At 31.8% G+C, this 14,654-nt stretch overlaps 1 protein-coding gene across 1 annotated transcript; it reads right to left on the reverse strand.

Annotated features, from left to right (window-relative positions):
- Nucleotides 1-435: 435 nt before the first annotated feature.
- LOC106068844 (HEAT repeat-containing protein 3-like) lies at nucleotides 436-13,958 on the reverse strand. The gene is made up of 16 exons (XM_013228351.2): nucleotides 13,582-13,958; nucleotides 12,240-12,412; nucleotides 10,891-10,978; nucleotides 10,452-10,546; nucleotides 10,114-10,223; nucleotides 9,521-9,664; nucleotides 8,877-9,013; nucleotides 8,670-8,772; nucleotides 8,493-8,578; nucleotides 7,953-8,015; nucleotides 7,646-7,728; nucleotides 7,118-7,254; nucleotides 6,596-6,684; nucleotides 5,857-6,000; nucleotides 4,989-5,162; nucleotides 436-1,641 (listed from the first exon to the last, which is right to left on the reverse strand). The coding sequence occupies exons 1-16, from the start codon at nucleotides 13,729-13,731 to the stop codon at nucleotides 1,540-1,542; spliced, it is 1,878 nt and encodes a 625-aa protein (XP_013083805.2). The 5' UTR covers nucleotides 13,732-13,958; the 3' UTR covers nucleotides 436-1,539.
- Between the last annotated feature and the right edge of the window lie 696 nt (nucleotides 13,959-14,654).

The raw sequence follows: 14,654 nt of genomic DNA on the forward strand, positions 1-14,654 counted from the left end.
TTTTGATTTGAGATTACTTAACAGTAAAATCTGGCCTGACTTTTGAAATTTAATCTTCGTAATCTGAGTTGAGAAGATAATATCAGATGAGAGAATGCTAGGAATGAAGTGGTATGGTATTGAGACTTCATATTTTGACATTTGCAAACCTTATTGATACCTGAATGATAATTTCATTATTTTGAGTATTTGATTAAATGAATGTCAGAATGATTCGTTCAGTCTACATATTCTCAAACAGAATATTACCTGCCTAAATACTCCATATAAAAATAAAAAGATGACACTCATGCAGTAGATATTTATGCCATCACCACAGAATGTAATCTTCTGATATATTCAAGCAAATATTTGTCAGGAAAACTTAAAAACAACAACAACAAACAAACAACAATTTAATGCATCAACAACAACAACAACAACAAAAAAAAAAGCCTGCTTGTAAATAGCATTTATGATTTAATTGGTTTAGATGTTTCTATAGTGTAGCTTCACAAAGAATTAAGAAATAAATGTATCTAAAAACTTTCTCTTTAAAAAGTACACCAGCATTAATTCCTAAATATCAAATAATCTGACAGGTTATTACACCTCTTACCTAAGTAGAATTCATTTAAAAACAATAATAAAACTAATAATACTATGAAACAAATATGTTTCAGTAACACTTCTTCATTTTTATTCTGAAAAAAAAAATGTTATTGCTCCAAGAATAACGAATAAAAAATCCATTCCATAAATCAATATCAGTCATGTGGTTTGTACATTTTATTATTTAATTTAGGTCAAAACAAACACTAAATAGTTGACACAAATCTTATTGTCAAAATGTTTTCAAGGCACTGAACTAATGAAATGGATGATCTTTTTAACTCTCAGAAATTCAGAAAACTTTTAAGTGCCAGTCAAATATTAAAGAGACCCTCTGAATCAATTTATTTACACTAGAATCTTATTGACTGATAAATGCCCATTTTTACTGACATAGCATACAGGCAAATATTCAACATTATTATTTCAAACTACACACAGCTAAACATTAAAGTTGACAATGAAAGACCAGGAAACAAATAAACTAATGTATTAAGTAAGGGCATTAAAAAAAAAAAGTTGGCAACCACACATCTATAGCCAAACAAGATTTCATGTTAGAACATTGTATACAAAACAATCTTTGTACACTAATACCTCACTACCTATCAGGTTTCAGCACACCAACCACGCTATCAGCCATATTTCAACACACATTCAATCAGATCTCAAGTCACAATTATCATGTCGCAACATGCTTATCATTTCTGTATCATACAACCCAATATGTATCCCTTATCACCCTCAACATATACAGTGTATTATAACTACCTTTTTATTATATAAATTAATGTCCTATAGGTCTCTTACCTACATATCAAACACATGATTAAAATAATTACCAATAAAATCAGATTTGACAAGATCTTTCCTTTACTTCCAAAGTAAAATCACAAACAAATGTTGCATATTCCAGGACAAGAGTAAGAACACTTTTGAACAGCTGATTTATCTTTTGCTTAGTTTGTACTTGATAAAACCTGCCAGATTGGACTTGGCCATCATCACAACTGAAAAGTTCTCTCCCAGCTCTTTCCTCTTTTCTTTTATCTGGGAAAACAAAGGAAGAAATAAAGAAGCTGTAACAAAGGAAGAAATAAAGATGCTGCAGACATGCCTACCCCTAAGACCCAGAATGTGGAACACTCAGGTTGAAAATGTGGAATTTTGGGCCCCAATGTGGAACATAAACGCATTTATGTTTGTCAGCCATACTGTACGCAATATAAATAATACTTCAATTATATTAATTATTACTTTAATAACAATACTAGTTTGCTTCTTATAAATTAGATGTAAATAGTATAATATAATTAAAAGTAAGAAAACCTTTAATTCATAATTATGTCCTTTGTTTGACATCAATAGTTCTAACTCCTATGTGATTATTCTAGATCTACCGGTACTTGATTATCTATCCTTTTCTAGGGCTCTACTCTAGTCACTCTAGAAGTTGTCTCTAGTGCTAGATCTAAAATAATTTAAGAGTGTCTACTAGTAGCACTAGTCTAGGACTAGACCTACATCTAATAAGTACTCTAAGTCTAAGAACACAGATTATAATAATTATATTATAGATCTAAATATTTATGTCTAGATCTATGGACTTATTGAGAACTAAATTTATTACATATGATAATCATAATGATACATAGAAATCTAGAGATCTATCACCTTCTAAGTCAATTTCTCTAGATACTAAGATAGATCTAGATTTATTAGTATCATCTACTGATTACTGATCTAGTTAAATCTAGTAATCTAGTGCTAGATCTAGATACTAATTTAGACTATGTAATAAGTAGATATATAGCCTTATTTAGATCTAGGCCTTAGCCTTACTGTGTCTAAGTTAATTAATTACATTTAGATCTATCTAGGTCTAGATCTCTAATAACCTATTTGAGTATTTCAGTATTTGAAAAGAATAGAATTACCTAACTTCCCAAGAAACCAGTTTAGTTAGTCACGTTAGTGTTAGAATAGCGCCATTGTCGGGAAAAGAAAGAGATTTGAATGGAAAATTAGGCTTATTAGCACTTACTAGATTCTAAGAATAGATCTAGAATCTAGACCTAGAGTACTAGATCTAGCTCAACCATATCTTCGTAAATTTAGGACACACGGGTCCAGGAGGAGATGAAATGTAAACAATAAACACAGACCTAGATATATTTTATTTTGTATTCAGTATTTTCATTTCGCATTATTAATAAATAATGAAAAATCGGCGATTTTTTTTTGTGTCGGAATTCAGACTTGGCGGAACAAAAAATCGTGAATGCGGAACATGTGAGCTTTTTTGATGCTTTTGCGGGACGGTTCCGCATAATGCGGGACTGTAGGCATGTCTGAATTGCTGTAACAAAGGAAGAAAAAAAAAGTTGTAACAAAGGAAGAAATAAAGATGCTGTAACAAAGGAAGAAATAAAGATGCTGTAACAAAGGAAGAAATAAAGATGCTGTAACAAAGGAAGAAATAAAGATGCTGTAACAAAGGAAGAAATAAAGATGCTGTAACAAAGGAAGAAATAAAGATGCTATAACAAAGAAAGAAATAAAGATGCTATAATTTGTGCTGAATGATGAATGTTATCATAATTATCTACCAAAGATGCCAAGGCTAGTATGTCTAGATAAATATTTAATTTAGCCATTAATTGACTGGCGATGCAGTTTTCAAAGTTAATGAAGTAAGAAATATATCCAGACATGTCCACCCCAATACCCAGAATGTGGAACACTCAGGTTGAAAATGTGGAATTTTGGGCCCCAATGTGAAACATAAATGCGGTTACGTTCAGCAGCCATAGTGTGCACAATAAATAAAGACTTCAATTATTACTGAAATAACAATGATAGTTTACTTTTTGTACATTAGATGTAAACAGTATAATTAAAAGTATGAAAACCTGTAATACATAATTATGCCCTTTGTTTGAAATCAATAGTTCTTTACTCTATATGATGAATTTTAACCAAAATGTATTCTAATGACCAAAGACTCAAATGTTACTATCTATTTTTATTTGTTACTTGATCTAAATCTATCCAAGTATATTTCTAGATTATTCTAGATGTACTTGATTATCTATCCATTTCTAGGGCTCTACTCTAGTCACTCTAGATGTCTCTAGTTGTAGGTCTAGAATAATTTACTGTCTACTAGATCTAGATCTACATCTAATAAGTCCTCTTAGTCTAAGAACACAGATTATAATAACTATACCTATCATAGATCTAAATATTTATCTCTAGATCTACGCCAATCTACAGACTTGTTGAGAACTAAATTTATTACATCTAGATCTATCACCTTTTAAGACTATTTGACTCTATTTCTAGTAATCTAATCTAGTCCTACTTCTGGATTCTAGATCTAGAAACTAGTTTAGATTGTAATAAGTAGATCTATAGATTTATGGCTTATTTAGGCCTTAGCCTTACTGCGCCTAAGTTAATTAATTACATTTAGGTCTATATTACTATATAGAATCTATATCTGGATCTTTTTAGATCTTAATAACGTATTACTATTTTTTAAAATCCTTTTCTTAGAAACCAGTTAGATCTAGTGACAATCTAGTCTAGATCCATTGTCGGTAAAAGAAAGGGATCTGAATGGAGCATTTGGCTTGTTAGTGCTTACTGGACTCTAAGAATAGATCAGGTATCTAGACTACTAGATCTAGATCTACGTATAGATCTAGATCAACCATATCTTCATAAATTTAGGATACACTGGGTCCGGGAGGAGATGAAATGTAAACAATAAACACAGACCTATAAATATTTTATTTTACAGTATTTTCATTTCAAACTATTAATAAATGAAAAGAAAAAAAAGCAGATTTTTTTTTGTCGGATCTCAGACTCGGTGGAATAAAAAAAATCATGAATGTGGAACATGTAAGCTTCATTGATGATTTTTGAGGGATGGTTCCGCATAATGCAGGACTATAGGCATGTCTGTAGATCTACCAAGGTTGTAGTTTGCAGCATGGCCATACAGTGTTCCATGTTTAGTGTAAGTGTTCTGGCTCACCCACCATAAATGAATTCCTTGAAGTAGGAATGTAATTTTAGGTGTTATACATTACCCATACATTATAATCTTTAAAAGTTAGAAATAATCATTTTAATATATTTTTTAATTTATGCGATTTTTAAGCAACATCCGCAAAATCTATACATTACTGTACAATACGTAATAAGCTTTTGCAAAAATACATTAGTGGGAGCACCTCAAAAACCTGTTAAACAGGAAAGGTACTGCCATAAATATTTAACATGTTTTATTGGAAAGCAAAAAAAACAGAGTAGTTCTGAAAGTCTTTGATAAATGAACCCTGAAGTTATGAGTAGCACACGTTAACATGTAAATAAGTCTCAATTACCCTGAGTTTAAAGGAAGCTTGTAGAGCTACAAGCTGGTCCACTAGACTAATCTCTTTGGCTACGCCATCTGTATCATCTTCTTTAAAGACATCAAACAGAGAGTCCAGGGACTCAGAGACTACAATAACGTCTTCATTATGACAAGCCACTTCTAGAAGTATAGCACCAATTTTCTAAAAGACAAAGAAATTAAAATTAATCAGATGGTAACATAATTGGAAAAATTATTTCTAATTCACTTAAATTCTTTCAAAAAAATATTTATTAAACAGATTAATGGGCAACAGACTGATGAATGAATAGAGAAATGACCATGCCAGACAAATTGGACAGTATCAATTTATTCCTCTGCAAAATGCAATCTACAATCTTTCATAATGGCAGTGTCTAAGCAGATAGTGCAGTAAGACATTTTCCCCCATCATTTATATAATGCTGTCAACTATGCCCTCTTTGAATGCCCCTAGTTAATTCACCTCTGACAAATCTTATCACCACATAAACCTATCATAACCAACACTTAGTATGGCTGTGTGGAACAGCTGAGAAAAGCATCACTCTACTTTTCCTAGGTACAGCCTGCAAAAGAGCTTACAGCTCAGCAGTAATAGGCTGGCTAGATCATCAATACGACAACTCAGCAGTAAAAGTCTAAATTATAGTTTTCATAACTTCTGTTCTGTTTCATTACGCGGACCATTGTAATACTAGTCTATTACTACTAATACTAGTCTAAAAGATTGTTTGTACACTTGGAATAAAAAAAGTTTATTCTTATTCTCGTCACAAAAAAAACTAATCTCAGAATGCACACACAACTTTGTATAACCATAAAAATTTAAAACAAAATTGCTAAGCTTTGATCACCTGAAGTAAAGAACTAAGTGTGACAGAACTCATGCATCCAATTGTTGATAAGATCTTGATGACATTGATCTGAGTTTCTCTGTTGTTGGTGGCTTTAGCCACGCCCACCAGGAAATCAATATCTGAAGCTTGTATGCTGCTTACCTGAGCACAAGACAAATAAAAGAGTTAGTAGGCAACACATGACCCAACTCAAGATACAATTGATTTTTAACCTTACTCTAATTGTCATCCAATCAAAACTAGAAGGTTTAAAGGTCTATTTTAGGTGATAAAAATATATATTTTTTTTAAGTTCAAGAAGAGGAAAAACATTTAGATGGCATGAGGCCAAATGTTAAATAACCTGACTTCCAAACCAAAGGTCAGGTTCAAATCCTGATGAAGATCAGGATTTTTAACTTTGGGATTTTTAGCAGCCTTGTGTCCACCCAAAAGTAATAGGTTCCTAACAAATTCCTAAATAAAGTTTGGTGTGCTGGCCACTCGTTAACCAATGGCAATAGAAACACATGAGCTTTACATCATATGCCCCTAACCCTAACAGCATCTTCACCTTATTTTTAAAATTTTACTAACAGGATAGAAGAGAAGGTAATTAGCTTAAGACAATAAAATGTGTCATCAAAAAATGGCTAATGTTTAAAAACAAAGGTTTGCTCAGTGTAATTGATTGTTAATACAGTTTGACTGGTTAAAATTTTTTTTATCTAAGCCAAAAAACAGAAATTGTTCTCACACTTTCAGTCTGCTGCAAGTCAGTCATACGTTGAATCACAGCCCTCAGAGCACTAGTAAGTGCCCACCTCAAATCTTCATCCTCTGTCGCTGAAAGTTGAAACATCATGATATCATCACTTTCCTTGATTCAACTTTTTTTTCTCATTAATTACAAGTAAATAGAACTTGCAATACCAATTTTAAAGATAAATTTATTAGAAAAATAACCTTATAACCAGTTAAAACATTGTGAAAAATAAATTTGATGGTATACTAATTAAACAAAAATAATGTAGACAGCTATAATTATTTATTTTTCTGTGTAAATAGTTTCCCTTTTCTATTTACAGAATTGTTTTGACACAAACAATAAAAATGTTTACAAAAAATATTTAAAGAGAAGATTAGATGCTCAGAATGTAGAAACCATTTAAGATCAAACATTTTAGATAAGACTAATTGGTTTAGACAGCACAAGATCTCTGTGAGAGATAACTACATTCAAACTGTATATAACAAACATATAGTGTGTCCAACATACCACTAGAGATTTGAAGCAGTTGATAAAGTCCAGTCCATATGGTAGACAGCGGTGTGGACTGGGAGAGGAGAGATTCATCAACTGCACCGACAATGTTACTAATACATAGTAGGCATCTAGTCTGTAGATCACGCAGCCTACAAACAATATATATAAACAAATAATACAATTTAGTAACATTTACTGTCAGGACATTTTTAAACAAAAGGATCAAAATCACCAGGACAAGGTAACGATTAAAAAAAATTAAACACTTTAATAGTCCAAAAAAGAAATCAATGATAATTATTCTAATGTAATAAAAAACCTAGAAAGGTAAAAAAAAAATAAAAATAATTATGCAGCACAATAGTGTCAAATATTATCTCTTTTTGTAAGTTTTGATTGATTTATATTAAAGGTACACTATTGTAACATTAATAATGACTCCATTTAAGATTTTAGATAATTATTTGAGTAAGGTATGCAAAACGAAATGTTAAAACCTGAATCAGGTCTGACCATGTTATCTATAAAACAACAACTTACTTTTTCAAAGTATTTTTTCCGCAATGTGACTCTTGAAGTTTACTAGTTTGATCTTCTGTCAAAGGAGAAACTTTCAGGAGAATCTAGGTCAAAGAGACAAACATTATTATAGCTTATGTGCAGACAAATGTGTTAGTTTAACAATTCAATGTTAAGTTTATCAATAAGTCACAAGCATTTTTTTTAGCACAAATCTGCACAAGTTTCTATTAGGGGGTAATTTAAAGATATCATTAAAAGCTTAGATGTTTAAGAATACATCATTGTTACTAGAGTAATGACTAGAGATATAACAGAGACACTATACCTTGGATAAAATGTTTTCCTCTAAAAATGCTGATGCTATCTCACTTGGTAGACACAGCGCTTCCTGTAATATACAGAATTTATAGTTCACTGATTGTAATGGAGGGGTACGGTGGCTGAGTGGTTAAGTGCTTGGCTTCCGAACCTGGGGTTTGAATCTCAGTGAAGACTGGGATTTTAAATTTCAGGATTTAAGGGCACATCTGAGTCCACCCAACTCTAATGGGTACCTGACTTAAATTGGGCAAAGTAAAAGAAGTTGGTCGTTGTGCTGGCCATATGACACCCGTTAACCGTTGGCCAAATAAAAAAAAGATGACCTTAACATCATCTGCCCTTTTGATCGCAATGTCTGAAAGGGGAACTTATACTTTTACTATTGTAATAAGACAGATAAAAAATCAACATAAACAAAAAAAATACTGATTGGATATAAATATATATATCCAATAATAATATATTATTATAATATATATTTATCACTATTTTGCATATTGCACTATTAGTCTATATTAAGCAAAGAAGCAAATTTTTTTTTTACCGAAGCGCTCTCAGCACTGTCTTCCTCCATATCCATAGTTTGGTCATCAGAAGACAACTCTGAATTTTCCACATCCTCCCACTCCTCTGTAACAGACCCAAAAGGTAAAAGAAGAACAAGGTATTCAATGTTAAAAGTGGTAACACTACTTGACTTGTTTTAAACTGTCCCCCTTACCATCAGAGCAGCACATGTTGGCCAGCAGTTCTAAACTAACACCTTGTGCTGTCAAGAGTTTGTCCACCTCAGGCCAGGTCAGCTCATTCTCCAACGTGTTCTCCTAAATGACACAATTGTAGAATGAAGCAATTTTAAAAAGCAAATGAGCATGAATTTAACGAGGAAGGACTAATATTAGAGGGATGATTTAAGCCCAGTAGTTACCCCTGAGTCCAACTGGCTACTTTGTAAAGCTGCATCAATCACACTAAAACTGTCCATGTCTAGGACTTGTAATATTGCTTTTATTATTCCTTTATAATGCAGAGACAAATCAACTTCAGGCAGATTCAACAAAATTCCTGGGAGAGAAAAGATTCTTCCACCTGATTACTTAGAACAAGATTATTTGTCTTCTTATTCTAAACAGTATCTCAAATAAGAGTAAAGTGAACAATCTATTAAATGGGTAGAGGAAATTTCAATTATTAAAATTCTTAAATTATCTTAATGCATATCACAAGAGTTTGCAATACTTGTTTTTGCAAAGAGTATGTTGATTAATCAATCAATAAATTAAGTAAAAAAAAAAGTTCCCCTTACAGACCATGGGGTCTAGAGGGCAGATAATGTAAAAGGTAAAATGTTATAAGCAGTTAGCCAAAGACAGGAAATTTTTTTTTAACTCTCTCTTCAAGCATATACTTTTAAAAAAAATCAATTCATAGGATAAAGACCATTTTTAATAAACGTATACATGTAACAATAAAAGTCAGATTCTACTTTCAACTGCTCTTATAGATCCACAAGTTTTGATGGGGAAAGTTTTTGATTCAATTCGAAGACAAATGTTTTAAAAGACTACACACCTGTGACGAGTGTTCTCAACAACACTGCATCTATACCATGTGGATCTGATTCAATTATTTTGAGAAAACTGGACACAACATCTAGCTTCTGGCAGACAGTAGTAGCTTCACTATTATTCTCACTAACAACCAGAAGACACCTGGCTGATAAAAAAAAAGAATCTGGTTTAATAGACATTAATGGCAATCATCACAGAATTAGTTCAACAGAGACAATATGATTATATTTAATTTCATAAATGGCATGTTGAGACAAAAATCAACACAGTTATCAGAGATTGGCTACCCACACAGCATGTTAAATTATCTCTGTGTTCAAGGTTTGTCTTTTCTACTAAGTATGTTTATATGTCACCAAATTATCAATTGTTTTTAATGGTAGTAAAAACAAGAAAATATTGGTCTCATATTGCAATTTACATTTAAAAAAAACAGTGATATATTCTTCGATCTAGAACTAAGTTGTAGTAACACAAATTTGAGTAGTTCATAATCACATAATAAAATTGCTAAAAAAACAAAATACTTTGAACAATTGTTAAACTGGCAGTAGATGGAGTGGTATTAATTTAAAAAAACAAAATTTAGCTTACCAGCTGCATTACATAACTGATAGCCATAGACTTCTACATTCAATAAAGGAAGAATTGTAGTCAGTAAGTTTTCTTTGTTAAACCTTTTCACAGCAGAATTATTGCTTTCACTGGGAAGAACAAACAAATGTTGGATATAAGAATATATTTCAACATGACATAATATCTTATTTTAACAACATAGATCTAAAAATATTTTGCAAAAAAGAATAATTACAAACAAAAGGGAAAAAAAGTGCAGTCTTTTGTTTTGTTTCAATAAATATATGTTTACATTGTGGTTATTCAAGCTTTAATGATTAGTTTAGGAGTATCGAGAATGTGTTTAAGTTTATTACCAAAGATTAGAGAGCAGTTCCAAAGATTCAATTAACACATCAACATTGGTGTCATATTTTGAAGCTTCTTTCTCCGGGAGCCAGCCATTATTATACTAAGTATCAAACAGAAAATACACCTGTTATTCTCATTGTGCCGTAAGACATTTTAAAAACATAATAATTTTTTAAACTACACAAAAAAACAACAACTCAATTCTGTTTCAGCAGTATGATATAAAAAACATACAGTGTTCAAATATTTAATTCCAGAAAATAAGGACATTATCATCCTTCCTGAAACTGTAAAGCTAATCACATAGCTAAACATCATAATGAGATTTTACTGATAACTGTTTCTATTTGTTTATGATAATGGAAAATTAGAAAGACTTAATTATCTTGAAAGATTCAGTCATTTTAAATGATTATCTTGAAACTGAGAAAAAAAAAAGTGTACCGTTTGTAAAAGCGCTGTCAATGGTGTGAGCACATCATGGTCAATCATGACTTCACTTACATCAGCTTGACCATAAACACTCATGTTTCTAAATGAAAATATTAAATACAAAATTATCATGTACGGTAAAATATTTTATACCAAATATTTGATATTCATGGAAAATGTAACATTTAAATGTTGTTTTTTTATGTTTTCCCCAGAGTAGATCTAGATCTGTAGGCAGTTTCATTATAAGTTGATTGGTTTTTATTGTGCATAAGGCTTTTTAAAGGTATTTTAACAATCCTGCTGCATTGTAGGCTCTATTGAGAAATACTAGTCTAGTTCTACTACTCTAGACATATACAAAGTTACAACAGCTAATTTTGCCCCTTTTGTTATTATAGATTCCATAAATGATAAGGAGATCAATAAATCTCTTTATAAGATGGCTGAAATTGCTGCTTTTGGGTAGATTCTATCAATAAATCTCTTTATAAGATGGCTGAAATTGCTGCTTTTGGGTAGATTCTAGATCTAATCTAGATCTACTTACAAATATCCAGAGCCTTGAACTAGACCAAGATCTAGTCTAGTCTAAATCTATAAGTAGATGTAATTTCATCTAGATTAGTTCTAGATCTAAATCTAAATCTAGTAGGCCTACACACCTACACCTGGTCACATCTAGATCTAGAATCTAGACTAGAATTAGATTTGGATCTATAATCGTTATCTAAATCTAGAACAATCTATAGTCTAGATCTTAAATCTAAATCTAGATTTATATAAATTCTATTATAGGTGCCTGGCATCGTAAAATATCTCTAGTTCTAGATCCAGTCTAGATTAATTAGAACCAGTCAATCAATTAATTCTTAATCAGTTTGAAGACTTCATATAAACTGACACATCGAAAGGAACTCAGCTTTATTTAGATCAGTAAGATCTAGACTAGTAAACATTTAAATGTTCATGCGTCAGTGCGCAAAAAAAAAAAATATAGAAAATCTTCGGGTAGTTTAATTAAGAATAGTCCACTTCCAGGCATTGACACACCGATCTATATATGATTAGCAAGGAAAGAACAATTTGGGGGGTGGGTTTGCTTTAGATGGGGAAATGCGTATTTTCAGATGATAAACCGTACTCGCATATTTTCGAGTCCATTTGCGTACAAAATATGCAAGATGCGTACTTGTAGGCAACTCTGCTCAAAGCATTGAACCTAGTTTGCTAGCCAAATACTTTCATTTTAATCTTTCATCTATCACCTACTTGTATTGCTAGGTATATCAACACAATTTATCTCAATTAACATGTGAACAATTTTCTTCCCTACAAAGACATATTAAGATAGTATGTACCTTAAAGCACCAAGAGCACTCTTCCTGACGTCTAAACATTTGTCTAAGAAAAGTGGTGCAGTCATTTTAACAACATTTTCTCTCAGCAAGTACCCAATGGCCTTTGGTTGTGACACAATGCCGGCCATTAGTTGACAGCCACATGCTCTTTCTTCACTAGTAGGTGCCTGGAGCTGGACCACAATCAAGAAAAAATTATACAAAGTACAAGTCAGTCCATCATTAACATCAGTGTGTGTGAATGGTTTAAAAACATGATAATGTCTAACAAGTCTCTAGAATATTCTAGAGTTAAAATAAAATATGTCCAAAAAGTGGCAGCTATATGATTTTTAATTCTTATTAGGTTTTAAGTAGTGGGGAAGTATCATATAATATATATATATATACATATAGCTTTATAAAAACTTTAGCTAATCTTTTTGTACCTGCACAGAAGAGTCTGAAGAAAAACAATTTATAATAAAGCATTATGATTGAGGTTTAAGAATGTGTACTGTAAGATGAGCCAGCAAACTTTGTCACATCCTGTGTAGGAGTTGTTTTCCTTGTCTGTGCATTTCTTTAAATTGTGACTGATGTCACATCAAGGGGTTGTACGCAACCCTGTCCCTGCCAGTGATAGGTTGTCTAAGTCTCATCTTGATAGCAATTTTTTCTCATTGCTTGTCTTCAACCAACAACCATACTTAGAACTTTTAATTGATATCCCTCCAAGCTTGCTGGACACAACAGTTTCATACCATGCTGTGTGTCCCTTCTCTGCTTTATAAATGGGGGATATGTGGTTGAGTGGCACAAACCACCGGGCTAGGGGGTTCAAGTTCTAATCCCAACTCAAGCTGAGATGTGTTTGCTGTTGCTAAGCACCAGATACCTCCTCCACCAAAAGAGTGGATAATAGCGCACTGAGCCTGCCATAAGTATGAAAGATAATATGTATGTGCTATCTGATAAAAAGCAATTTTCATAATAAAAATGGTACTGGAAAAATCTCGATGAATCTAGAGTAAAGGATGTTTGTCGGCCACCTGGGTTTCGTCTTGCATATCAGTCACCTCACTGTATTATAAGTCTTCTTTATTTGAATGTTTTATTGTTTACTACCCAACTTGACTTCCTCATAAATATTGCATATGCACCATTTTGTCACACTTCTGACATGTACAACTCCCTTTTTCATTTTGAGAAAGTAATTTTATCTGGGGTCAAAGTAGACTACTGTAAAACTGACTTTTTTTTCCCAAAGGGAAGAACGAGATACAGAATCGAATGTAACAGAATCAATGAGATAGGGTCTGAGGTTAACACAATTTTTAAGCCCCTTTTAACTTAAGATTACCTTTTCAATTATGTTAGTCAATGCCGCTGGAATATTGGCTGCTTGATCGTCATTTATTTGAGCTTCTTGTTCATTAATAATTTTCCCATTAACAAGACCGATTGGATTTGGTTTTATTGATCCGAAACGTTTTGTTTTACTTTTGCCCATTTTTTTTCAAATTTCATGCCACTGCCAGGGCAAGGATTTGACTCTTGAGGGAATTGATATAAAAATTATAAAATCTATAGATTTTAAATCATTTATAGACTCTATTGATCTAGATGGCTTAAAGTAACTAACAGCTAGAGGAATCCTAGACAATATACTCTAAATCAAATCTAGATCTAGTCTAGATCCAGATCTACACACTTAGACATAAGACTCTAAAATGTAAACACTGGAGTCTGGACATAACCACGAGTAAGGTATAAAACAGTATTGCCAACTAGAAGATTAAATTAAACTAAATTAAAATATTAAAACTTAACGACAGTAGAAAGCATACCTTACAATGCTTTCTTAAGGTAGCCCTATTATTTTGCTTTTTAATTCATTTTTTTTATTTAACCGTACATATCTTTACCATTCTTTTATGCCTTACAATGGAAAGCTGTGTTGTAAATTATTTTTTAAAATAGCTACTTTTTCATATTATCTATACTATATTTCATTGGAAATTATTCGTAATATTAATAGTCTTTATATAATTCATTTTAAGTGTTTAATTTTTTTAATATTATGGAATAAAAGTTAAGCAAAAATCTTAAAGAAAATTCGTTCTCTAGAATATGTATGGAAAATATTATAGTTTGGCAACGCATAATTTTAGCCGTGGCTTGCTATTAAGACATTTTATATTAATCTCTCTTTTTCTACAATTATTCGTGAAAATAGTAAAAGTTGTCTGCTATACACTTCAAAAGTTTATAGAGGCTAACTTGGAATGATATTTTCTAATCTATCTACATCTACATCTAGTCTATCTAACTAGAGTTACTAGACTCTTTGTATAGTTAGATCTGAAAGGGAAAGTTAACAACTTTACATCAGTTTTGGACAAACCTCCTCTAACCCCGCTATCCATAAAGGCT

Source organism: Biomphalaria glabrata, chromosome 7 (genome assembly GCF_947242115.1).
Source record: "Biomphalaria glabrata chromosome 7, xgBioGlab47.1, whole genome shotgun sequence".
Taxonomy (NCBI): domain Eukaryota; kingdom Metazoa; phylum Mollusca; class Gastropoda; family Planorbidae; genus Biomphalaria; species Biomphalaria glabrata.

Excerpts from the sequence above, each read along its gene's own strand:
- LOC106068844 (XM_013228351.2), bottom strand. The coding sequence starts at position 13,731 with ATGGGCAAAAGTAAAACAAAACGTTTCGGATCAATAAAACCAAATCCA. Across the intron at positions 9,014-9,520 it reads GTTGAGAACACTCGTCACAG|GAATTTTGTTGAATCTGCCT; the intron begins GTGTGTAGTCTT and ends TTTCTCTCCCAG. Across the intron at positions 8,579-8,669 it reads CAACATGTGCTGCTCTGATG|AGGAGTGGGAGGATGTGGAA; the intron begins GTAAGGGGGACA and ends GGTCTGTTACAG.